The sequence below is a fragment of the Oncorhynchus clarkii genome, chromosome 24 (genome assembly GCF_045791955.1).
Source record: "Oncorhynchus clarkii lewisi isolate Uvic-CL-2024 chromosome 24, UVic_Ocla_1.0, whole genome shotgun sequence".
In the NCBI taxonomy this organism is placed as follows: domain Eukaryota; kingdom Metazoa; phylum Chordata; class Actinopteri; order Salmoniformes; family Salmonidae; genus Oncorhynchus; species Oncorhynchus clarkii.
This window is the reverse complement of record NC_092170.1, coordinates 31,573,659-31,599,419: the sequence shown is the minus strand read 5'-3', so window position 1 is coordinate 31,599,419 and position 25,761 is coordinate 31,573,659. Positions and strand designations below refer to the sequence as shown.

The window sequence follows — 25,761 nt, the reverse complement described above, 5'->3', positions numbered from 1 at the left end:
AACCCTTTTGGGTTCCATGTAGAACTCTTTCCTCAGTGGGTTATACATGGAACCCAAAATAGTTCTACCTGGAACCAAAAAGGGTTCTCCTATGGGGAAGCTGAAGAACCCTTTTGGAACCCTTTTTTCTAAGTGTAGGGTTGGGGCCTGGGAGCTGGGAGTTGGGGGCTGGGGTCTGGGAGCTGGGGTCTGGGAGCTGGGGTCTGGGAGCTGGAGAATGGGAACTGGAGGATGGGGGCTGGGGACTGGAAGCTGGAGGATGGGAGCTGGGGAGTGGGGGCTGGGAGCTGGAGGATGGGGGCTAGGGACTGGGAGCTGGGAGCTGGAGGATGGGAGCTGGGAGCTGGGGTCTGGGAGCTGGGGTCTGGGAGCTGGAGAATGGGAACTGGAGGATGGGGGCTGGGGCCTGGGAGCTGGGAGTTGGGGGCTGGGGTCTGGGAGCTGGGGTCTGGGAGCTGGGGTCTGGGAGCTGGAGAATGGGAACTGGAGGATGGGGGCTGGGGACTGGAAGCTGGAGGATGGGAGCTGGGGAGTGGGGGCTGGGAGCTGGAGGATGGGGGCTAGGGACTGGGATCTGGGAGCTGGAGGATGGGAGCTGGGAGCTAGAGGATGGGAGCTGGAAGATGGGAGCTGGGGGCTGGGAGCTGGGGGCTGGAGCTGGGAGCTGGATGATGAAGGCTGGATGATGGGGGCTAGGAGCTGGGGACTGGAGGATGGGGGCTAGAGGATGGGGGCTGGGAGCTGGGACTGGAGGATGGGGCTGGAAGATGGGAGCTGGGGGCTGGAGGATGGTGGCTGGGAGCTGGAGACTGGAGGATGGGGCTGGAAGATGGGGGCTGGGAGCTGGGGACTGGAGGATGGGGGCTGGATGATGGTGGCTGGGATCTGGAGACTGGAGGATGGGGCTGGAAGATGGGGGCTGGGAGCTGGGGACTGGAGGATGGGGTCTGGAGGATGTGAGCTGGGGACTGGAGGATGGGGCTGGAACATGGTGGCTGGGAGCTGGGATCTGGAGACTGGAGGATGGTGGCTGAGAGCTGGGATCTGGGGACTGGAGGATGGTGGCTGAGAGCTGGGATCTGGGGACTGGAGGATGGGAGCTGGGAGCTAGAGGATGGGAGCTGGAAGATGGGAGCTGGGGGCTGGGAGCTGGGGGATGGAGCTGGGAGCTGGATGATGAAGGCTGGATGATGGGGGCTAGGAGCTGGGGGCTGGAGGATGGGGGCTGGGAGCTTGGGTATGGAGGATGAGGGCTAGAGGATGGGGGCTGGGAGCTGGGGACTGGAGGATGGGGCTGGAAGATGGGAGCTGGGGGCTGGAGGATGGTGGCTGGGAGCTGGAGACTGGAGGATGGGGCTGGAAGATGGGGGCTGGGAGCTGGGGACTGGAGGATGGGGGCTGGATGATGGTGGCTGGGATCTGGAGACTGGAGGATGGGGCTGGAAGATGGGGGCTGGGAGCTGGGGACTGGAGGATGGGAGCTGGGGACTGGAGGATGGGGCTGGAACATGGTGGCTGGGAGCTGGGATCTGGAGACTGGAGGATGGTGGCTGAGAGCTGGGATCTGGGGACTGGAGGATGGTGGCTGAGAGCTGGGATCTGGGGACTGGAACATGGTGGCTGAGAGCTGGGATCTGGGGACTGGAGGATGGTGGCTGAGAGCTGGGATCTGGGGACTGGAGGATGGTGGCTGAGAGCTGGGATCTGGGGACTGGAGGATGGTGGCTGAGAGCTGGGATCTGGGGACTGGAGGATGGTGGCTGAGAGCTGGGATCTGGGGACTGGAGGATGGTGGCTGGAAGATGGGGGCTGGGAGCTGGGGACTGGAGACTGGAGGATGGGGCTGGAAGATGGGGGCTGGGAGCTGGGATCTGGAGACTGGAGGATGGGGCTGGAAGATGGGGGCTGGGAGCTGGGGACTGGAGGATGGGGGCTGGAGGATGGGAGCTGGGGACTGGAGGATGGGGGCTGGGGAGTGGGGGTTGGGAGCTGGAGGATGGGGGCTGGGAGCTGGAGGATGGGGGCTGGGGACTGGAGCTGGGAGCTGGATGATGAGGGCTGGATGATGGGGGCTAGGAGCCGGGGGCTGGAGGATGGGGGCTGGGAGCTGGGGTATGGAGGATGGGGGCTAGAGGATGGGGGCTGGGGAATGGGAGCTGGGAGCTGGGGACTGGAGGATGGGGCTGGAAGATGGGAGCTGGGGGCTGGAGGATGGTGGCTGAGAGCTGGGAGCTGGAGACTGGAGGATGGGGCTGGAAGATGGGGGCTGGAGGATGGGGGCTGGAGGATGGGGGCTGGGGGCTGGGAGCTGGGGACTGGAGGATGGGGCTGGAAGATGGGGGCTGGGGACTGGAGGATGGGGGCTGGAGGATGGGAGCTGGGGGCTGGAGGATGGGGGCTGGGAGCTGGGGTATAGAGGATGAGGGCTGGGAGCTGGGGTATAGAGGATGAGGGCTAGAGGATGGGGGCTGGGAGCTGGGGACTGGAGGATGGGGCTGGAAGATGGGAGCTGGGGGCTGGAGGATGGTGGCTGGGAGCTGGAGACTGGAGGATGGGGCTGGAAGATGGGGGCTGGGAGCTGGGGACTGGAGGATGGGGGCTGGAGGATGGGGGCTGGGAGCTGGGGACTGGGAGCTGGGGACTGGAGGATAGGGCTGGGAGCTGGGGACTGGAGGATGGGGGCTGGAAGATGGTGGCTGGGAGCTGGGGACTGGAGGATGGGGGCTGGAGGATGGGAGCTGGGGACTGGAGGATGGGGCTGGAAGATGGTGGCTGGGAGCTGGGATCTGGAGACTGGAGGATGGTGGCTGAGAGCTGGGATCTGGGGACTGGAGGATGGTGGCTGAGAGCTGGGATCTGGGGACTGGAGGATGGTGGCTGAGAGCTGTGATCTGGGGACTGGAGGATGGTGGCTGAGAGCTGGGGGATGGGGGCTGGGGGCTGGGAGCTGGGGACTGGAGGATGGGGGCTGGGGAGTGGGGGTTGGGATCTGGAGGATGGGGGCTGGGAGCTGGAGGATGGGGGCTGGGGGCTGGAGCTGGAAGCTGGATGATGAGGGCTGGATGATGGGGGCTAGGAGCCGGGGGCTGGAGGCTGGGGGCTGGGAGCTGGGGACTGGAGGATGGGGCTGGAAGATGGGGGCTGGGAGCTGGGATCTGGAGACTGGACGATGGGTGCAGGGAGCTGGGGACTGGAGGATGGGGGCTGGGAGCTGGAGGATGGGGGCTGGGGGCTGGAGCTGGAAGCTGGATGATGAGGGCTGGATGATGGGGGCTAGGAGCCGGGGGCTGGAGGATGGGGGCTGGGAGCTGGGGTATGGAGGATGGGGGCTAGAGGATGGGGGCTGGGGGCTGGGAGCTGGGAGCTGGGGACTGGAGGATGGGGCTGGAAGATGGGAGCTGGGGGCTGGAGGATGGTGGCTGAGAGCTGGGAGCTGGAGACTGGAGGATGGGTCTGGAAGATGGGTGCTGGAGGATGGGGGCTGGAGGATGGGGGCTGGGGGCTGGGAGCTGGGGACTGGAGGATGGGGCTGGAAGATGGGGGCTGGGAGCTGGGGACTGGAGGATGGGGGCTGGAGGATGGGAGCTGGGGGCTGGAGGATGGGAGCTGGGGACTGGAGGATGGGGCTGGAGGATGGGGGCTGGGAGCTGGGGACTGGAGGATGGGGGCTGGAGGATGGGGGCTGGAAGATGGGGGCTAGAGGATGGGGGCAGGGGGCTGGGGGCTGGGAGCTGTAGCCAGGGGGTTTTGAGGATGGGGCTGGAAGATGGGGGCTGGGAGCTGGGGACTGGAGGATGGGGCTGGAAGATGGGAGCTGGGGGCTGGAGGATGGTGGCTGGGAGCTGGAGACTGGAGGATGGGGCTGGAAGATGGGGGCTGGGAGCTGGGGACTGGAGGATGGGGGCTGGATGATGGGGGCTGGGAGCTGGGGACTGGGAGCTGGGGACTGGAGGATAGGGCTGGGAGCTGGGGACTGGAGGATGGGGGCTGGAAGATGGTGGCTGGGAGCTGGGGACTGGAGGATGGGGGCTGGAGGATGGGAGCTGGGGACTGGAGGATGGGGCTGGAAGATGGTGGCTGGGAGCTGGGATCTGGAGACTGGAGGATGGTGGCTGAGAGCTGGGATCTGGGGACTGGAGGATGGTGGCTGAGAGCTGGGATCTGGGGACTGGAGGATGGTGGCTGAGAGCTGTGATCTGGGGACTGGAGGATGGTGGCTGAGAGCTGGGGGATGGGGGCTGGGGGCTGGGAGCTGGGGACTGGAGGATGGGGGCTGGGGAGTGGGGGTTGGGATCTGGAGGATGGGGGCTGGGAGCTGGAGGATGGGGGCTGGGGGCTGGAGCTGGAAGCTGGATGATGAGGGCTGGATGATGGGGGCTAGGAGCCGGGGGCTGGAGGATGGGGGCTGGGGGATGGGAGCTGGGGACTGGAGGATGGGGCTGGAAGATGGGGGCTGGGAGCTGGGATCTGGAGACTGGAAGATGGGGGCTGGGAGCTGGGGACTGGAGGATGGGGGCTGGGAGCTGGAGGATGGGGGCTGGGGGCTGGAGCTGGAAGCTGGATGATGAGGGCTGGATGATGGGGGCTAGGAGCCGGGGGCTGGAGGATGGGGGCTGGGAGCTGGGGTATGGAGGATGGGGGCTAGAGGATGGGGGCTGGGGGCTGGGAGCTGGGAGCTGGGGACTGGCGGATGGGGCTGGAAGATGGGAGCTGGGGGCTGGAGGATGGTGGCTGAGAGCTGGGAGCTGGAGACTGGAGGATGGGTCTGGAAGATGGGTGCTGGAGGATGGGGGCTGGAGGATGGGGGCTGGGGGCTGGGAGCTGGGGACTGGAGGATGGGGCTGGAAGATGGGGGCTGGGAGCTGGGGACTGGAGGATGGGGGCTGGAGGATGGGAGCTGGGGGCTGGAGGATGGGAGCTGGGGACTGGAGGATGGGGCTGGAGGATGGGGGCTGGGAGCTGGGGACTGGAGGATGGGGGCTGGAGGATGGGGGCTGGAAGATGGGGGCTAGAGGATGGGGGCAGGGGGCTGGGGGCTGGGGGCTGGGAGCTGTAGCCAGGGGGTTTTGTTAACCATACAACCTGAAACCAAACAGCCAGGGCTGAGAGCCAGGGAAAGGCGGTGAAATCTCTCTGTCAATCATTTCAATGTATGCATGTTACTTAAATGACTTTAATTGTTTTAATGAAAGATAGGGAACAGGAGGAAGGTGGGGGATGTGTGTGGAATATATTAGAAGAGTATCTGAGCACAGCACAGGCATGAGTGAAGGCCACTATCTCCATATTCATAGCCCCCCCCCCCCCCCCCTCCTACGTGACCTTCCACTGTAAACAAAGAATATTAAACACTAGACCTCAGAACTAGACTAATGAACACATATTACTATGCTGAGTAATGAATTGACAAAACATCTTCCTTCATCAAATATTTATTGAAGAAATATTTGAGCTGACTAAATTAAAAGGGTATGTTGGACTGAGGTTATTGTGTGTGTGTGTGTGTGGCGCGGGGGGGGGGGGCTTGGGTGGTAAAAAGATCAGATGTTGTTCCTGATTGGTTCAATGTGTGTGTGTGTGTGTGTGTGTGTGTGTGTGTGTGTGTGTGTGTGTGTGTGTGTGTGTGTGTGTGTGTGTGTGTGTGTGACGGTGTGTGCGTGTGACGGGGTGTGTGTGACGGCTTGTCTGTGTCTGTGGCGGAATTCCACATAACACATGGCTTAACGCACAAAGCCAAGGACACCAGCGGAGAGTGACGGAGTAGTGAGATAACTGAGGCTGAGGTGGTTATGAGCACAGCCATAATAGAAGACCTCTGTGGTCCTCCGAGAGCTGTCCTGTGGGAGCCTCCACTACCCAGGACCCCTGCAGACAGCTGACAGCCTCAGACTAGGACCCTGCCTGCCTGTCTGTATGCCGAGGATTGGGGCTGTGACCCTCTGGAAGCTGAAAGTCCTTGAAGCAGGCATGTGGGTGAGCGACCACATCCCTGTGCCAAGCCAATGCCTCAGACTATCTCCCCCAGCATCGCTGGGCATCTGCTGGGACAGCTGTCTGCACAAGTCTCTCTTTCTCTCTCTCTTTTTTCTCTCTCTTTCTCTATCTGTCTGTCACGACTTCTGCCGAAGCCGAAGGAGGTGCAGCCATTTCTAGGGTTTGCCAATTACTACTGGAGGTTTATCCTGGGTTTAGGTCAGGTAGCGGTTCCCATTACCTCACTGCTGAAGGGGGGACCGTTACGTTTGCAGTGGTCGGCTAAGGCGGACAGGACCTTTTGTCACCTGAGGGCACCTGAGGGTTTACCTCGGCTACCGTGCTGGCCCATCCGGATTCCTCTTTGGCTTTCATAGTGGAGGTGGACGCGTCCGAGGCTGGGGTTTTCACCCCGAGAGTAACGGGAGAGTAAGAGAGTAAATCAGGATGTGGGTAGGTTTCTGAGGTCTTATTGCCAGGACCGGCCGGGGGAGTGGGCAGCGTTCGTGCCCTGGGCAGAGATGGCCCAGAACTCGCTCCGCCACTCCTCCACTAACCTCTCCCCCTTTCAGTGCGTACTGGGGTACCAGTCGTTCTGGCTCATTGGTATCAGAATCAGACCAGGCTCCTGCGGTGGACGACTGGTTCCGGGGCACGGAGGAAACATGAGACGCCGCCCATGATGCCGTCTGCGCCAGAAAGCCAGTGCAGACTGTCACCGCAGTGAGGCCCCGGTGTTTGCACCGGGCTCTCAACCTGAAACCTGCCCCTCTGCCTGCCCAGCCGGGAGCTGGGTGTGCGGTTTATGGAGCCATTTAAAGTCCTGAGCAGACTGAACGAGGTGAGTTACAGGTTACAGCTTCCCCCCGATTACCGACATGGTGGCTGGCCCGCTCCAGGAGTCTGAGGTGCGGGAGGTTCCTCCGCCCCCTCTGGACATCGAGGGGGCCCCGGCGTACTCCGTTCGTTCCATACTGGATTCGAGGCGTCGGGTTAGGCGCCTTCAGTACCTCGTGGACTGGGAGGGGTATGGTCCGGAAGAGAGATGCTGGGTTCCGGTGGAGGACATATTGAACCCTTCAATGCTGTGGGAGTTCCACCGTCTCCGTCCGGATCGCCCTGCGCCTCGCCCTCCGGGTCGTCCCCGAGGTTGGTGTCGGCGAGCCACGCATCAAGAGGGGGGTACTGTCACGACTTCTGCCGAAGTCAGTTCCTCTCCTTGTTCGGGCAGTGTTCGGCGGTCGATGTCACCGGTCTTCTAGCCATCGCCGATCCATTTTTCATTTTCCATTTGTTTTGTCTTGTTTTCCCACACACCTGGTTTTCATTCCCTCATTACGTGTTGTGTATTTAACCCCATGTTTTTGTGTGATATTGTTTGTTTGTAAGTGCTTGTGCACATGTTGACTGGTGCGCGTCGGGTTTTGTACCCAAGTTGTTATTTTCTTGATACCGTTGGTGTTGTGTTAAACTGCTCCGGCTATTACCCAGTTCTGCTCTCCTGCGTCTGACTTCCCTGCCACCAGTTACGCACCCCTTACACTGTCTCTATCTATCTGTCTCTCTCTTTCTCTCTCTTTCTCTATCTCATTATTTATCTTATTTTGAGTCTTTCCACTAAGAAACCTCACCGCCAACTAAATCCACCACAATGAGTGAATAACCGAAACAATCAAGACCACACATCTTCAGTGACCCTCTCATGGATGCCAGCCAGTAGTTTTCTACAGAAATATCCCCCATAGAAAGGAACACACCGGGTCCTTGAGTCATCTTCTGTAGAAACTAAATGGAAAACTTACTGCACAGAACTAAAATGATCACTGTGAATCATTGTTATGTTTGTTTATTAGTCTGTGTAGAGTCATTAGTCTGTGTAGAGTCATTAGTCTGTGTAGAGTCATTCTGCATATGAAGTGAGTGATGTTCTCTAGTTGCCCTGTCTGTCTCTGGGTGAAGAAAGGTGGCTATTGGGCTCCCTCTGTTGGTTCTCAATCCCCCCATCTGTTTCCCCTTGTCCACTGGCTGGCTAATGTCTCAAGCGAAGGAGGCATGTGGGTAAAGGCTATGTCTCCATTATTTTATTATATACCATGTGGATAAAGGCTATGTCTCCATTATTTTATTATATACCATGTGGATAAAGGCTTATGTCTCCATTATTTTATTATATACCATGTGGGTAAAGGCTATGTCTCCATTATTTTATTATATACCATGTGGATAAAGGCTATGTCTCCATTATTTTATTATATACCATGTGGATAAAGGCTATGTCTCCATTATTTTATTATATACCATGTGGATAAAGGCTATGTCTCCATTATTTTATTATATACCATGTGGATAAAGGCTTATGTCTCCATTATTTTATTATATACCATGTGGATAAAGGCTATGTCTCCATTATTTTATTATATACCATGTGGATAAAGGCTATGTCTCCATTATTTTATTATATACCATGTGGATAAAGGCTATGTCTCCATTATTTTATTATATACCATGTGGATAAAGGCTATGTCTCCATTATTTTATTATATACCATGTGGGTAAAGGCTATGTCTCCATTATTTTATTATATACCATGTGGATAAAGGCTATGTCTCCATTATTTTATTATATACCATGTGGGTAAAGGCTATGTCTCCATTATTTTATTATATACCATGTGGATAAAGGCTTATGTCTCCATTATTGTATTATATACCATGTGGATAAAGGCTTATGTCTCCATTATTGTATTATATACCATGTGGATAAAGGCTATGTCTCCATTATTTTATTATATACCATGTGGATAAAGGCTATGTCTCCATTATTTTATTATATGTTATGTGATTAAAGGCTATGTCTCCATTATTTTATTATATGTTATGTCGATAAAGGCTATGTCTCCATTATTTTATTATATGTTATGTCTTATGTCTCCAGATGGCAAAACTATAAAAACAAATTAGTACAAAAAAGACTTGCTCAAATTTAAGACACTATCATTGTGTTTCTTTCCACGGGTGTCAATTGTCTTATTTTCACATCTCTCTCAGGCAGGTAACACTAACATTGTACTCAATTAATGTACAACATCAGCTCACCTCAAATGATTGTGGTGACCTGCTGTGATTAGATGGGACCAATCCTAACAATTCCCTAATCATGGTGCCAGTCCAACAGTCAACTTCTCAAACACATTTCCCTGTGATGAATAATACATGGCCCAAAGCAGCACAACCCGAGCTCATCCATCAGCATCACAAATGATTAAACATAATAACAACCAGGTTCAGAAATAGCTTAGCCTTGAATTCCAGTTAAATCACTCACTATCCATTGGAGAGTTAAAGAGAGGTCCAGCTTGTATTAAATCACCCATTATATTTCCCTCATTTATAGTATACCGTGGGTCTGCTGAGCTGAATTTGATCAATTTGGCCAAAGTCAACAACATGCGTATTATAACGTACACAAATTGAATGTCAACAGGCTAGATAATATGCTCAAATGTGCTGGATGAAGAATGATATGTTTCGCAACCTCACAACAATAATTAAAAGTGTCTTGCCTTCTTACCCTGTTGGTAAAGTCACTTAATTTTCTCTAAATTAAAGCAGTCCATCCTCAAAGGAGACTTCAAAGCTGTTGCTTTTTGCTTAAGCAGCAGGACCTCATGAAAGTTTCAATGGTGTAAAAAGTCCTAAGCAATAGCTCTACAATCAACACTGCTTGAAATGTATACATTCAGTAGAGACCTATCCCAGAGAGAGGTCCTCACATTGAAACGTATACATTCAGTAGAGACCTATCCCAGAGAGAGAGGTCCTCACATTGAAACGTATACATTCAGTAGAGACCTATCCCAGAGAGAGAGGTCCTCACATTGAAACGTATACATTCAGTAGAGACCTATCCCAGAGAGAGAGGTCCTCACATTGAAACGTATACATTCAGTAGAGACCTATCCCAGAGAGAGAGGTCCTCACATTGAAACGTATACATTCAGTAGAGACCTATCCCAGAGAGAGAGGTCCTCACATTGAAACGTATACATTCAGTAGAGACCTATCCCAGAGAGAGAGGTCCTCACATTGAAACGTATACATTCAGTAGAGACCTATCCCAGAGAGGGAGGTCCTCACATTGAAACGTATACATTCAGTAGAGACCTATCCCAGAGAGAGAGGTCCTCACATTGAAACGTATACATTCAGTAGAGACCTATCCCAGAGAGAGAGGTCCTCACATTGAAACGTATACATTCAGTAGAGACCTATCCCAGAGAGAGAGGTCCTCACATTGAAACGTATACATTCAGTAGAGACCTATCCAAGAGAGAGAGGTCCTCACATTGAAACGTATACATTCAGTAGAGACCTATCCCAGAGAGAGAGGTCCTCACATTGCAGAAGTCATGCATTTGTTAATATAGTGTGTAAATAAACCAACAAAAAACATACTATCCTATCCCATAGTTCTGTTAAGTCACCTATTTTTCACACTGTCACTCTACAAGTATAGGATTACTACGATCCCCTCGGGGCCAACAGGAAACAGGAAACCAACGCTTTCTGAACATGACACAAAATCTATAGCTAGGAGTTTGAAGTTTTATTTGTCATATGCAGAGTGAAAAGTACAGTGAAATGCTTAGTTTGCAAGCCCTACCCAACAGAATATCACATAGCATAACCAATAGAAAGACATGTTTAAACATGAGAAAATAGAAATAAGAGTGGGTGAATGGATGGTATGACAGGGTTGGTAGTGGGGTCCTGTGGCAGCAGAACCTCAGACAACAGGGTTGGTAGTGGGGTACTGTGGCATGTTGCAGCAGAACCTCAGACAACAGGGCTGGTAGTGGGGTACTGTGGCATGTTGCAGCACTACCTCAGACAACAGGGTTGGTAGTGGGGTCCTGTGGCATGTTGCAGCAGTACCTCAGACAACAGGGTTGGTAGTGGGGTCCTGTGGCATGTTGCAGCAGTACCTCAGACAACAGGGTTGGTAGTGGAGTCCTGTGGCATGTTGCAGCACTACCTCAGGCAACAGGGTTGGTAGTGGAGTCCTGTGGCATGTTGCAGCAGTACCTCAGACAACAGGGTTGGTAGTGGGGTCCTGTGGCATGTTGCAGCAGAACCTCAGACAACAGGGTTGGTAGTGGGGTCCTGTGGCATGTTGCAGCACTACCTCAGACAACAGGGTTGGTAGTGGAGTCCTGTGGCATGTTGCAGCAGTATCTCAGACAACAGGGTTGGTAGTGGGGTCCTGTGGCATGTTGCAGCAGTATCTCAGACAACAGGGTTGGTAGTGGAGTCCTGTGGCATGTTGCAGCACTACCTCAGGCAACAGGGTTGGTAGTGGAGTCCTGTGGCATGTTGCAGCAGTACCTCAGACAACAGGGTTGGTAGTGGGGTCCTGTGGCATGTTGCAGCAGAACCTCAGACAACAGGGTTGGTAGTGGGGTCCTGTGGCATGTTGCAGCACTACCTCAGACAACAGGGTTGGTAGTGGAGTCCTGTGGCATGTTGCAGCAGTATCTCAGACAACAGGGTTGGTAGTGGGGTCCTGTGGCATGTTGCAGCAGAATCTCAGACAACAGGGTTGGTAGTGGGGTCCTGTGGCATGTTGCAGCACTAACTCAGACAACAGGGTTGGCAGTGGGGTCCTGTGGCATGTTGCAGCAGTACCTCAGACAACAGGGTTGGTAGTGGGGTCCTGTGGCATGTTGCAGCACTACCTCAGACAACAGGGTTGGTAGTGGGGTCCTGTGGCATGTTGCAACAGTACCTCAGACAACAGGGTTGGTAGTGGGGTCCTGTGGCATGTTGCAGCAGTACCTCAGACAACAGGATTGGAAGTGGGGTCCTGTGGCATGTTGCAGCAGTACCTCAGACAACAGGGTTGGTAGTGGGGTCCTGTGGCATGTTGCAGCAGAACCTCAGATAACAGGGTTGGTAGTGGGGTCCTGTGGCATGTTGCAGCACTACCTCAGACAACAGGGTTGGTAGTGGAGTCCTGTGGCATGTTGCAGCAGTACCTCAGACAACAGGGTTGGTAGTGGAGTCCTGTGGCATGTTGCAGCAGTACCTCAGACAACAGGGTTGGTAGTGGAGTCATGTGGCATGTTGCAGCAGAACCTCAGACAACAGGGTTGGTAGTGGGGTCCTGTGGCATGTTGCAGCAGTACCTCAGACAACAGGGTTGGTAGTGGGGTCCTGTGGCATGTTGCAGCAGTACCTCAGACAACAGGGTTGGTAGTGGGGTACTGTGGCATGTTGAAGGCAGAGTGGGTGAGTGGATGGGAAAACAATGTTGGTCATGGAGTCCTGTGGCACTTTGATAGCAAAGTCAATGAGTGGATGGGACATGGTTGGTGGTGGAGTCCTGTAGCATGTTGAAGGCACGGTGGGTGATTCGATGGGTCGAAAAGGGTTGGAGGTAGAGTTCTGTGCTATTTTGATAACAGAGAGTGTGAGTGGATGGGACAACAGGGTTGGTAGTGGAGTCCTGTGGCATGTTGAAGACAGCACCTCACATCATAAAGCATCACAATCACATTCTTTATATCCAGTAGATACCCAGTACATATTCACTACATATCCAATTCACATCCACTACACATCCACTACATATCCAATTCACATCCACTACACATTCACTACACATCCACTACACATCCACTACACATCCACTGCACATCCACTACATATCCACTACATATCCACTACACATCCACTACATAACTATGGCACCTGTGATCATGTAGGACTGGGAGATTAAGCAGGCAGATTTAATGGAGTCTGGCATCCCAGACATAGAGGTGGTGTTGGGCTCTCTGTTAACCAGGGGTAGACTGGGACCAGAAATCGGCCCTGGCATTTCTAGCACAACGGCCCATTTTTTTCCCCCTCTAAGCCCCTATTATTAGCCAGATAATGATCATTTAGAACAAAAAAGTCAGACAGGCCCACTGGGCTAAAAATGGACCAGCCATCTGGCATTTTCCCAAAATGCTAGATGTCCAGTCTGCCCCTTCAAACTGTGTTAACCCCTTGTCTCTGACACAAAGCCATCCATCTGCTGAAATATTCATGATGTATGTGTGTGTGTGTGCGTGTGTGTGTGTGTCAGTGGAGGCTCCTCAGAGGAGGAAGGGGAGGACCATCCTCCTAAGTGAATTTCAGAAAAAAAATACGAAACATGAACAAAGCAATCTTTTTTAGATAAAACTATACTAAATATGTTCACGTGACCAAATAATTGATTAAAACACACTGTTTTGCAAAGAAGATTTACAGTAGCCTCAACAGCACTCTGTAGGGTAGTACCATGGTGTAGCCGGAGGACAGCTAGTTTCCGTCCTCCTCTGGGTACATTGACTTCATTACAAAATCTAGAAGGCTTGTGGTTCTCACCCCCTTCCGTAGACTTACACAGTAATTATGACAATTATCACAACTTCCGGAGGACGTCTTCCAACCTATCAAAGCTCTTGCAGCATTAACTGACATGTTGTCCACCCAACCAAAAGATAAGAAAATGAATCTAGTACTGAAAGTAAAGCTAAAAATGTGGTGAGTAGTTGAAAGACAGAGAACATCAATAGTTGAACTGTTTTGAGTAAATTAATTTATTCAAAAATTAAGGAGAAGCGAGAGAGAGAAAGCTATATTTAGCATTTGTTTGACATACTTAGATAGCTAGCTCGCCTACTCAAACAGACGGTAAACTGTTCAAATCAAATCAAATGTATTAATATAGCCCTTCTTACATCAGCTGATATCTCAAAGTGCTGTAAAGAAATTCTAGCAGCCGTATTAAGCACTAACTGAAGTTAATTTAGTGCTTTATCCGGGTAGCCGGAAAGTAGAGCATTGCAGTAGTCTAACCTAGAAGTAACAAAAGCATGGATACATTTTTCTGCATAATGTTTGGACAGAAAGTTTCTGATTTTTGCAATGTTACATATATGTTCTTCAAAAGAGAGATCAGGGTCCAGAGTAACGCCAAAGTCCTTCACAGTTCTATTTGAGACGACTGTACAACCATCAAGATTAATTGTCAGATTCAACAGAAGATCTCTTTGTTTCTTGGGACCTAGAACAAGCATCTCTGTGTTGTCCGAGTTTAAAAGTAGAACGTTTGCAGCCATCCACTTCCTTTTGTCTGAAAAACAGGCTTCTAGCGAGGGCAATTTTGGTGCTTCACCATGTTTCATTGAAATGTCCAGCTGTGTGTCATCCGCATAGCAGTAAAAGTTAATATTATGTTTTCAAATGACATCCCCAAGAGGTAAAATATATAGTGAAAAAAATAGTGGTCCTAAAACGGAACCTTGAGGAACACCGAAATTTACAGTTGATTTGATAAGAAGAAAAACCATTCACAGAGACAAACTGATATCTTTCCGACAGATAAGATCTAAACCAGGCCAGAACTTGTCCGTGTAGACCAATTTGGGTTTCCAATCTCTTCAAAAGAATCTGGTGATCGGTGGTATCAAAAGCAGCACTAAGGTCTAGGAGCACGAGGACAGATGCAGAGCCTCGGTCTGACGCCATTAAAAGGTCATTTACCACCTTCACAAGTGCAGTGATGGGGTCTGAAAACAGACTGAAGCATTTCGTTTACATTGTTAGCTTTGCGACAGTATTAAAAATACATTTTGGATTGTTCTTATTTTCCTCAATTAAGTTGGAAAAATAGGATGACCGAGCAGCAGTGAGGGCTCTTCGATACTGCACGGTACTGTCTTTCCAAGCTAGTCGGAAGACTTCCAGATTGGTGTGGCGCCATTTCCGTTCCAATTTTCTGGAAGCTTGCTTCAGAGCTCGGGTATTTTCTGTATACCAGGGAGCTAGTTTCTTATGACAAATGTTTTTAGTTTTTAGGGGTGCAACTGCATCTAGGGTATTGCACAAGGTTAAATTGAGTTCCTCAGTTACGTGGTTAACTGATTTTTGTCCTCTGACGTCCTTGGGTAGGCAGCAGGAGTCTGGAAGGGCATCAAGGAATCTTTGGGTTGTCTGAGAATTTATAGCACGACTTTTGATGCTCCTTGGTTGGGGTCTGAGCAGATTATTTGTTGTGATTGCAAACGTAATAAAATGGTGGTCCGATAGTCCAGGATTATGAGGAAAAACATTAAGATGCCACAGGGACACGCCAGTGTAACTGCTAAACTGCTTGCAAACTGTACACTGTACTGCATGATTGTAGCGGGTTTACTAAAGCATTAGTTTTAGTAGATACAATTGAAGTCGGAAGTTTACATACACCTAGGTTGGAGTCATTTAAACTTGTTTTTCAACCACTTCACAAATTTCTTGTTAACAAAATATAGTTTTGGCAATCTACTTTGTGCAGGACACAAGTAATTTTTCCAACAATTGTTTACTGACAGATTATTTCACTTATAATTCACTGTATCACAATTCCAGTGGGTCAGAAGTTTACATGCACTAAATTGACTGTGCCTTAAACAGCTTGTAAAATTCCAGAAAATTATGATGGCTTTGGAAGCTTCTGATAGGCTAATTGACATCATTTGAGTCATTCAGTGGTGTACCTGTGGATGTATTTCAAGGCTTACCTTCAAACTCAGTGCCTTTTTGCTTGATATCATGGGAAAATCAAAAGAAATCAGCCAAGACCTCCGAAAAAAATTGTAGACCTCCACAAGTCTGGTTCATCCTTGGGAGCAATTTCCAAACGCCTGAAGGTACCACGTTCATCTGTACAAACAATTGTATGCAAGTATAAACACCATGGGACCATGTAGCCGTCATACCGCTCAGGAAGGAGACGCGTTCGGTCTCCTAGAGATGAACGTGCTTTGGTTCGAAAAGTGCAAATCAATCGCAAAACAACAGCAAAGGACCTTGTGAAGATGCTGGAGGAAACAGGTACAAAAGTATCTACATCCACAGTAAAATGAGTCCTATATCGGCATAACCTGAAAGGCTTCTTAGCAAGGAAGAAGCCACTGCTCCAAAACCGCCATAAAAAAATCCAGACTACGGTTTGCAAGTGCACATGGGGACAAAGAAGGTACTTTTTGGAGAAATGTCCTCTGGTCTGATGAAAGAAAAATAGAACTGTTTGGCCATAATGACCATCGTTAGGTTTGGAGGAAAAAGTGGGACGGTTGCAAGACAAAGAACACCATCCCAACCGTGAAGCACGGGGGTGGCAGCATCATGTTGTGGGGATGCTTTGCTGCAGGAGGGACTAGTGCACATCACAAAATAGATGGCATAATGAGGAAAGAAAATGATGTGGATATGTTGAAGCAACATCTCAAGACATCAGTCAGGAAGTTAAAGCTTGGTGCAAATGGGTCTTCCAAATGGACAATGACCCCAAGCATTCTTCCAAAGTTGTGGCAAAATTGCTTAAGGACAACAAAGTCAAGGTATTGGAGTGGCCATCACAAAGCCAATAGAAAAGTTGTGGGCAGAACTGAAAAAGTGTGTGCGAGCAAAGAGGCCTACACACCTGACTTAGTTACACCAACTTTTTACTAGGATTAAATGTCAGAGATTGTGAAAAACTGAATTTAAATCTATTTGGCTAAGGTGTATGTAAACTTCAGACTTCAACTGTATGTTGTTACCATTAGCTAATATGGTGACAACGATGTAGGCTGTGTGTGGCGTTTAGCGTTTATGAAATGCAGCTGATGTGTTGTGCACTGAAGTCTGACAGAAAAAGGTGAGAGAGTGCGTAGATGCGAGAAGGAATAACACAACAGTCTTGCTGTTATGAAAGTGAACTGTGTTTACGTGCATTCAGGGGTGTATTCATTCTAGCAATTCTGTTGAAAAACGTTTCTTAAACGAAAGCAAACGGGGACAAACATACCTGAATTTGTCCAATAGAAATTCTTGTTTGCAACTGTTGGACTAATGATTACACCCTAGATCAGCTAGATGCAAGAGTGTGCAAGGCGGTATTGAATGTGTCACTGTCTTTCACAGTGATTACTCAAATGTCTCCTGACCTGTAAACTTTTATTCATAGGGTAGGTTGTAGCAACCTCATTAATAAAGGGAACATTTTAGTATCTGTGTGGTAAGTAGCCTAAGTAGCCAAACCTATCCATGATACATTGAGCTGGGTGAATCAATTATGAATGACAGTCATCCAATATTCTGTAATAGAAATAAGGCCATAGTCATAAAAAAAATAAAAATCCTTAAACGGCACCAACTGCCGTGTGTGTGTGTGTGTGTGTGTGTGTGTGTGTGTGTGTGTGTGTGTGTGTGTGTGTGTGTGTGTGTGTGTGTGTGTGTGTGTGTATGTGCATGCGTCCGTGTGTGTAGACGGGAGAAGAGAGGCGGTGGGAAGAGGTGTATGTGTTCCCCATAAATAACTTGACTTTGAAAGGTCAAGCAGAATCCATCAGCGGAGGCTATCAGACAGAATTGTGATGTTTAGATGCACTGTGGCTGTAGGTGACGTCCTACAATATCTGCACTGAAGGAATCTTCAGGAGACTAGGCCTTTCAGTTTCTGTTCCTTCTCAAATAAACAGACAACTGAGATACTATACTGCCTATAATCACCATGGCGACATGGAAAGTGACTCCAACACTGGCACGGACATGCTAGTAAGCCACTGGGAGAATCAGCAGCTGCACCTTCAGTCTGTGTTTGACCTTTCCTGCCAGGATGGGGGGAGTCTTTTAGAGGAGGCTGCCCTGTGTGGCAGGAGCTGATGGAGCGCTGTCTTTAATGAAGTACGCTGGGAATGGGGCCGCAGTCTCTCTCTCCACTTAATTAGACAATTATGCACCCTCCTGGGGGAGCGGGCCATCTGGGGTCACCAGGGAGGGAGCAGGCGCTGGCTGCCATGGTGCCACCCCGCCTGTCACATAGGTAACGAGATTAAATCACAGGTGAGTCCCTCTGGAGAGGGGAAAGGAGGCCCATCTACTCCCTGTCCTATTGGGAGATATTATGAGATCATCCCATTGCTATACAGGTTTAACTGCCTTTGTCTGTCTGGTGGCAGTATAAATGTAATGAGATGGGTATAAAACTAATCTGAAGGTACAATAACACCGGTAGAATTATGTTGTTCTATGGATTTTATTTACCCTTCAGCGACTGACAATAAAGGACATTTCTCCATAGAAGATATCTGATTGGTCAACCTTTGGCCAGATAAACAAAGACTTTTGAGAGGGTGCCATTTGACGAGGAGACAAGACTGCATTCCACCAGTCCTCCATTTTCTCACCAGATAATTGTGATTACAGATTCATTGTCATCTGCGCAGCAACTCACTGCCTTCCTGAAGACAAACAATGTATACGAAAAGCTTCAGTCTGGTTTTAGACCCCATCATAGCACTGAGACTGCTCTTGTGAAGATGGTAAATTACCTTTTAATGGCGTCAGACCGAGGCTCTGCATCTGTTCTCGTGCTCCTAGACCTTAGTGCTGCTTTTGATACCATCGATCGGCAGATTCTTTTCGAGAGATTGGAAACCCAACTTGGTCTACACGGACAAGTTCTGGCCTGGTTTAGATCTTATCTGTCGGAAAGATATCAGTTTGTCTCTGTGGATGTTTTGTCCTCTGACAAATCAATTGTATATTTCGGTGTTCCTCAAGGTTCCGTTTTAGGACCACTATTGTTTTCACTATATATTTTACCTCTTGGTGATTTCATTCGGAAACATAATGTTAACTTTCACTGCAATGCGGATGACACACAGTCGTACATTTTGATGAAACATGGTGAAGCCCCAAAATTGCCCTCGCTGGAAGCCTGTGTTTCAGACATAAGGAAGTGGATGGCTGCAAATGTTCTACATTTAAACTCGGATAAAACAGAGACGCTTGTTCTAGGTCCCAAGAAACAAAGAGATCTTCTGTTGAATCTGACAATTAATCTTGATGGTTGTACAGTCGTCTCAAATAAAACTGTGAAGGACCTTGGCGTTACTCTGGACCCTTTTGACGAACATATCAAGACTGTTTCAAGGACAGATTTTTTCCATCTACGTAACATTTCAAAAATCAGAAACTTTCTGTCCAAAAATGATGCAGAAAAATGTATTCATGCTTTTGTCACTTCTAGGTTAGACTACTGCAATTATTCTGCCCTTGAGTTGCGTTCTCATGCAAAACTAGACAGATAGCTAACAACTAAGTCTTCAATAAAACTCCCAAGGTGTGACTTTTCTTGAATGAATATATTGAAAACGTTTATGTTGTGAAACTGCAAAATACAGAAAATAATATACTTTAGTATTCACTTCAAATCGACCTTGTAGATGAACATTAAACCTTTCAAGTTGAAGTTGCATGAAAATACAAAGCACGTGCCAAGGTACCATGCATCTGGCATGATGCCAAACCATGTAGCTAATTGTTACTCATATGGTAATTGGCTAACTCCTTTCATTACTCTAATAATGTACAACCATCTATGTAGAATAACAAAGCATATTACACTAGAAACAGTAACAAAACTACAGTTTTGTATATTTTACAATTTGTTTGCATGACGCACGAGCAAAGTAATACAGCTAATGACATACATGAAAGGCATTGCAATTTGTGTGAGTAAATGCAACCAACCAACGTTGTTATGTAAGCAACTCTATCAATAACAAGATTATCATCATTAGCTAAATGCTTGAATCGAACTTACAAACAAATATTTTCCAAGGCTGAAGCGTGACAAGAAATAACTACACTGAATGACCTGCACCGTAGCGTTGTTTGTAGCTGCTTCTATGCGTGCAGAACAAATTCTCTACTTCCTGTTTGCGTGGTCTTTCAAAGTACCAGAAAGCTCCACTAGGGGGCGAATAACACCATGGAACACAATGAAAATACATTTTAACCATTGTAATAAAATAATCTGTTACCTTCTAACAGGATGGCAGCACAGCAATGCTCTACTTTCCAGATATCCAGATAAGGCACTAAATAAACTTCAGTTAGTGCTCAACACGGCTGCTAGAATCTTGACGAGAACCAAAAAATTTGATCATATTACTCCAGTGCTAGCTTCCCTACACTGGCTTCCTGTTAAGGCAAGGGCTGATTTCAAGGTTTTACTGCTAAACTACAAAGCATTACATAGGCTTGCTCCTATCTATCTCTCTGATTTGGTCCTGCCGTACATACCTACACGTACGCTATGGTCACAAGACGCAGGCCTCCTTACTGTCCCTAGAATTTCTAAGCAAACAGTTGGAGGCAGGGCTTTCTCCTATAGAGCTCCATTTTTATGGAATGGTCTGCCTACCCATGTGAGAGACACAGACTCGGTCTCAACCTTTAAGTCTTTACTGAAGACTCATCTCTTCAGTAGGTCCTATGATTGAGTGTAGTCTGGCCCAGGAGTGTGAAGGTGAACGGAAAGGCACTGGAGCAACAGCCCTTGCTGTCTCTGCCTGGCCGGTTCCCCTCTCTCCACTGGGATTCTCTGCCTCTAACCCTATTACAGGGGCCGAGTCACTGGCTTACTGATGCTCTTCCATGCCGTCACTTCCATGCCGTCTCTTGAGTGGGTTGAGTCACTGATGTGATCTTCCTGTCTGGGTTGGTGCCCCCCTTTTGGCTGTGCCGTGGCTGAGATCTTTGTGGGCTATACTCAGCCTTGTCTCAGGATGGTAATGGAAACATGACCTGTTCACCGGACGTGCTACTTGTCCCAGACCTGCTGTTTTCAACTCTCTAGAGACAACAGGAGCGGTAAAGATACTCTGAATGATCGGCTATGTAAAGCCAGCTGACTTTTACTCCTGAGGTGCTGACCTGTTGCACCATTGACAAACACTGTGATTATTATTATTTGACCCTGCTGGTCATCTATGAACATTTGAGCATCTTGGCCATGTTCTGTAATAATCTCCACCCGGCACAGCCAGAAGAGGACTGGCCACCCCTGATAGCCTGGTTCCTCTCGAGGTTTCTTCCTAGGTTCTGGCCTTCCTAGGGAGTTTTTCCTAGCCACTGTGCTTCTACACCTGCATTGCTTGCTGTTTGGGGTTTTAGGCTGGGTTTCTGTACAGCACTTTGAGATATCAGCTGATGTAAGAAGGGCTTTATCAATAAATTTGATTTGAAATTTGACTTGATAGACTACACATGCTTGTCTCTGCCCATTTCTCGCTGGTCCCAAAGCAGGGGGCAAATTCTTCCACACTGCATTACTTTGACCTCGTGCCTGGTTTCCCTATGGGTGTGTACAGAACATGTTCACTAAGCAAGCCGAGAAGAACAGTACGTAAGAGATGTGCAATTATACTGAGGCTGGAGGCTGAGACAATACAGGTAGATAACACAGCTGGCATGATTCTCTTCTTAAGAGCAACCATAACTCAAATAGATGAATTGACTGAAATCTAAAGCAACTGATGAAACCAAATTCATTTCAGTGATATATAGAACCTCCCTCTAACCAACATTGTGTGTGTGTCAGAACGATTGGATGCCCTCCATTTCCTTAGTCTGTATTTTCTTTAGCCTTCGTGTGATGTGGTAAGGCAGGAGACTAGGTCCGTGTCCAACACAGATGCAGTGTGTGTCACATAGCCTGATCACAAACAGCTAAGAGTAATGGACAGTGTCCAGCTACAAGGCACAATGTAAAATGCCATTTTTGGACCAGTGATGACACAGTAATGACCACTTAACTTTACATTTGTGAAATTACCCACATCTGAGTGGAGATCATGAAAAAACGTGTATGCCTTCAATATTTCATTTTTTTTGTTACAAGACCAGATTCACAGGTAAGGTCGAAATAAGTCCACCATGAAATCCTGTAGGAGTAGGTGACTGTAGCGATGCGATCCGTCATTCTCTCCCTACCTTTTATGTGGAGATCACTATATTGGCTCTTGTTGGTTATCACTATAATGTATAACAGCCGTTATGGGAATGTGAGTGAAATGTCCTCTTCTCCACACATCACCATGCAGCATCCTCCTAGTGAACCATAAATCATCATCAGACTCCAATCTTTCCTGCACATATTCAAATGCAATCCTGAAAATGAGCAACATGTCCCAGGGATGCGGTTGCCCAGCAGAGAGCTGTGTATAATCTCTCACCACTGTCTGCCTGCCAGTGAGTGGTTATAGCTAGGGAGAGACACACAGGGCCAAGAGCACTGAATCACTCAATCATACTCGTCCCCATGACTGAGGGAGGGACACATCCTGGTATATAGAACCCATCTATCCTTACTCCTCTTCCATTCTTAAGACTGACATCAGGGTGAAATGGGGACAGATCCACTCCAAGACTGAACATACATGTGGGAGAAAACAGGGGAATCCTCAGCATTTGATAGAGTCAGCTGCCGGGAAAGATACATATTTAAATAGATCCATCAGTGGAGCATGATGGGGGCTGTGGAGAGAAAGAGGAGTCTTCAGTAGGCTGCCCTTCTTCTCCACAACACCACAGAGATACAACAATTCAAATCCAATCACATTTTATTGGTCACATACACGTGTTTAGCAGATGTTATTGCAGGTGTAGTGAAATTCACTTGCAGTACTGCTCTCTGACTCACACACTAACATGCTGTTCACAGTTTACAGAGGCCAACCTGGTATAGCTCTCTCTGTTAGCATGCAGGAGAGATAGAGAGGAGAGGTAGAGGGATGGTAGAGGTACTGAATTGCAAACTATATATATTGTCTAAAACTACATGTTTGTAAGTTCAATACAGTTGCACTTCCTTCTGTATAAGGGGGAAAGGTAGCCCAGTGGTTAAAAGCATTGGGCCAGTAACCGAAAGGTCTCTGGTTTGAATCCCTGAGCCGACTAGGTGAAAATTCTGTTGATGTGCCCTTGAGCAAGGCACTTAACCCTCATTGCTCCTGTAAGTCGCTCTGGAGAAGAGCTTCTGCTAAATGACTTTAATGTCAAATAATGGTTAAGACACTATTGTGCAGCTACAGTATACTCTCTTACCTCAGTTAGCTCAGGGGGTAATGTAAACATCCCAAACAACCTCAGCTGCTTTGGAGCAGAACATCTGGACAGAAACCCTTTAATAAAACAAAGCTGAAAGCTCCTTTTCGCACAAAAGCCTCATCCATGAACGGTCCGTAAACAAATATACCATGAAACTCATATAATGAATGATGCCTCTCTCTCTCTCTGATCCTGTCGAGTACGGAGTTAAACACAGCCCTGAGAGAAATGTGTCATGTCTGCAGACATAAAGGCAGAGGTTTTTTTGTGGGCAGATGGTTGAAATAAACAAACACAACAGGGAGAGAACCTCGTCCCGCGTCCCTACAGAGAGCTTTCTAATCCCGGTGTCTGGGAGCACCCCTGTGCTATGTGTTTTACATATAAAAGCCCCACAGACAAACCACCACTGGTCCCATTGATAGGGAGGGCTGCAGGGCAAAATAATTCATGTTGATCCTAATTCAGTCAAATGGGCCCAACCAAACATGTATTTAAATACACACACCACAGGAGGCTGGTGAGGGAAAGACGGCTCATAATCATTTCTGGAATGGAACGGCATCAAGCACATGGATGTGTTGGACACCATTCCATTTATTCCCTTCCATCCATTACTATGAGCCGTCCTTCCTAAATAAGGTGCCTGTGGCACACACACGCACACACACACGCACTCACACACAGACACATTCACAGACACACTCACACCCACACACACACACACCCACACACAGACAGACACACTGAGCAGTCGCCCATTGATTAACAATCTAAATCTAAATCTTTTCACTGCACAACACCCTTTGTGGCATATAAGTTACTGCATTCATGAATATCAATTAGGGAAGGATATGAAAAAAATCACTAATTTGTTTATCGCATCTCTCAATGCTGCAGCACAATATCCTGGGCATTCACATTAATTCATGAGGGGCTGAATTTAATCCAGTTTGAGCAAAACACCATATGCCAATCAGTGAACACGTACCCTGGGCAGACGGGCCTGGGAGCCCACCTCCACAGTGGGATATGTATTTGAAATGCATTTCTTCTGCTCACGGCTCAAGGTCGTGGTTCTCTCTGTCCTCTGTATTGGTGCTGCACACTCTGTTCTGCTCTGTCTGTCCTCAGTATTGGTGCTGCACACTGTTCTGTTCCTGTCTGGCCTCGTTATTAGTGCTGCACACTGTTCTGTTCCTGTCTGGCCTCGGTATTGTGCACACTGTTCTGTTCCTCTCTGGCCTCGCTATTAGTGCTGCACACTCTTCTGTTACTGTCTGGCCTCGGTATTGGTGCTGCACACTGTTCTGTTCCTGTCTGGCCTCCCTATTAGTGCTGCACACTCTTCTGTTACTGTCTGGCCTCGGTATTGGTGCTGCGTACTGTTCTGTTACTGTCTTGCCTTGGTATTGGTGCTGCACACTGTTCTGTTCCTGTCTGGCCTCGGTATTGGTGCTGCACACTGTTCTGTTCCTGTCTGGCCTCGGTATTAGTGCTGCACACTGTTCTGTTACTGTCTGGCCTCGGTATTGGTGCTGCACACTGTTCTGTTACTGTCTTGCCTTGGTATTGGTGCTGCACACTGTTCTGTTCCTGCCTGGCCTCGGTATTGGTGCTGCACACTGTTCTGTTCCTGTCTGGCCTCTGTAATATTGCTGCACACTGTTCTGTTCCTGTCTGGGCTTGGTATTGGTGCTGCACACAGTGGTCTCAGACAGGGCCTTGCTGTCTCAGCTTTCTGTCTCCAAGTCTGCATACGCTGCCCTTGCCCTCACGACCTCCCAGAGCTCAGCCTGTCAACACACACACCTCAGTGACCCAACACTCTGCAGCATTGGGGAATGGAGGGAGAGAGAGGAGGAATAAAAAAAGAAAGGATAAGGAGAAAGGAGGCGGTAGAGAGAGAGATTGAAAGGTCTGCTCCTCTCATTTTCTCCATATACATCAGCTCAGAGGGCAGCCGGCCTCCCATCCCTTTCCATTCACTTCTTCACCATTGGCTGCAGGTGAAAGGAAAAAGGCAATTTCCCCTCAGCCACCTGAACACGCTGCTCCATTCCCCATTGATAAAGTGTACTTTTAAAAGGTGTGGAAGCTAGGGCATTCATCACCAAGGACTCTGGGCTCGTCTGCCTCTCCCCTCTCTGCAGACCAGTACAAGCTGGGAGATGCAAGCACCTCTGATGAATGGTTTTCTCCTTGTGCAGCTAAAGTGTGTGTGGCAGGGCTACTGTACGTCAGAAAGAGCCAGTGTTGGGCACAGTGCCCACCTAATTTGCTTACTGAGCACCGGGCAGTGTGCCCACCACCCACGGAAGACACAGAGCAGACTGTCTCAGCCTGTCTGACTTTTATCTCCGAGATCCTCCATGCTGGGAATGTTAATGAAGACACCAGGGGTCTGTTCTAAGTCCAACCCACTCCCACTCCCACTCTCTCTCTCAGAAGTTTAGCCAGAGATGCTGAGGTAAGAGATGGAGTGTGGGAGTCATAGGATGTGAAAGAACGAAAACAAAGTAAGCTGAGGTGTTAGGGTAGTCGTCGATCCAGAAGTGGATGCCTGGATTTAGAATGAAAGGCCAAACTAGCGTAGCTTCATTATTGTATCAATAATACCTAGAAGCTGGAACAGGAATAACTACATGATCCCCGTCAAGGTAGTAATACCAAGCCTGCCAACATGCACAGACAAAATATGCATGCTCACACACACGTACACACATTTATTTCTCTCTCTCTCCCTCTACTTCTCTCACACACATATTTCCTCTTTCAAACAACACTTCCACTTTAGAGAGATGGAGAGTAGAGAAGGGTCTGGAAGTACAGATGG

The 25,761-nt window shown here is 48.9% G+C and overlaps 1 protein-coding gene across 1 annotated transcript; it reads right to left on the bottom strand.

Moving 5' to 3' along the window:
• Positions 1-301: 301 nt before the first annotated feature.
• On the bottom strand, positions 302-6,853 carry LOC139382635 (proline-rich protein 36-like). The gene is made up of 6 exons (XM_071126729.1): positions 6,831-6,853; positions 6,553-6,662; positions 6,282-6,371; positions 4,504-5,050; positions 2,165-4,460; positions 302-2,107 (listed from the first exon to the last, which is right to left on the bottom strand). Exons 1-6 carry the CDS (start codon positions 6,851-6,853, stop codon positions 302-304), a joined length of 4,872 nt encoding a protein of 1,623 aa, XP_070982830.1.
• Positions 6,854-25,761: the final 18,908 nt, after the last annotated feature.

What these genes read in the sequence shown, in the direction of transcription:
- LOC139382635 (XM_071126729.1), bottom strand. Translation starts at nt 6,853, where the DNA reads ATGTCGGTAATCGGGGGGAAGCT. An exon ending in CCAGAACGACTGGTACCCCA is followed by an intron (nt 6,372 to 6,552) that starts GTACGCACTGAA and finishes TGAAAACCCCAG; the next exon opens with CCTCGGACGCGTCCACCTCC. An exon ending in CTCCCAGCCCCCATCCTCCA is followed by an intron (nt 4,461 to 4,503) that starts GTCCCCAGCTCC and finishes TCCAGATCCCAG; the next exon opens with CTCCCAGCCCCCATCTTCCA.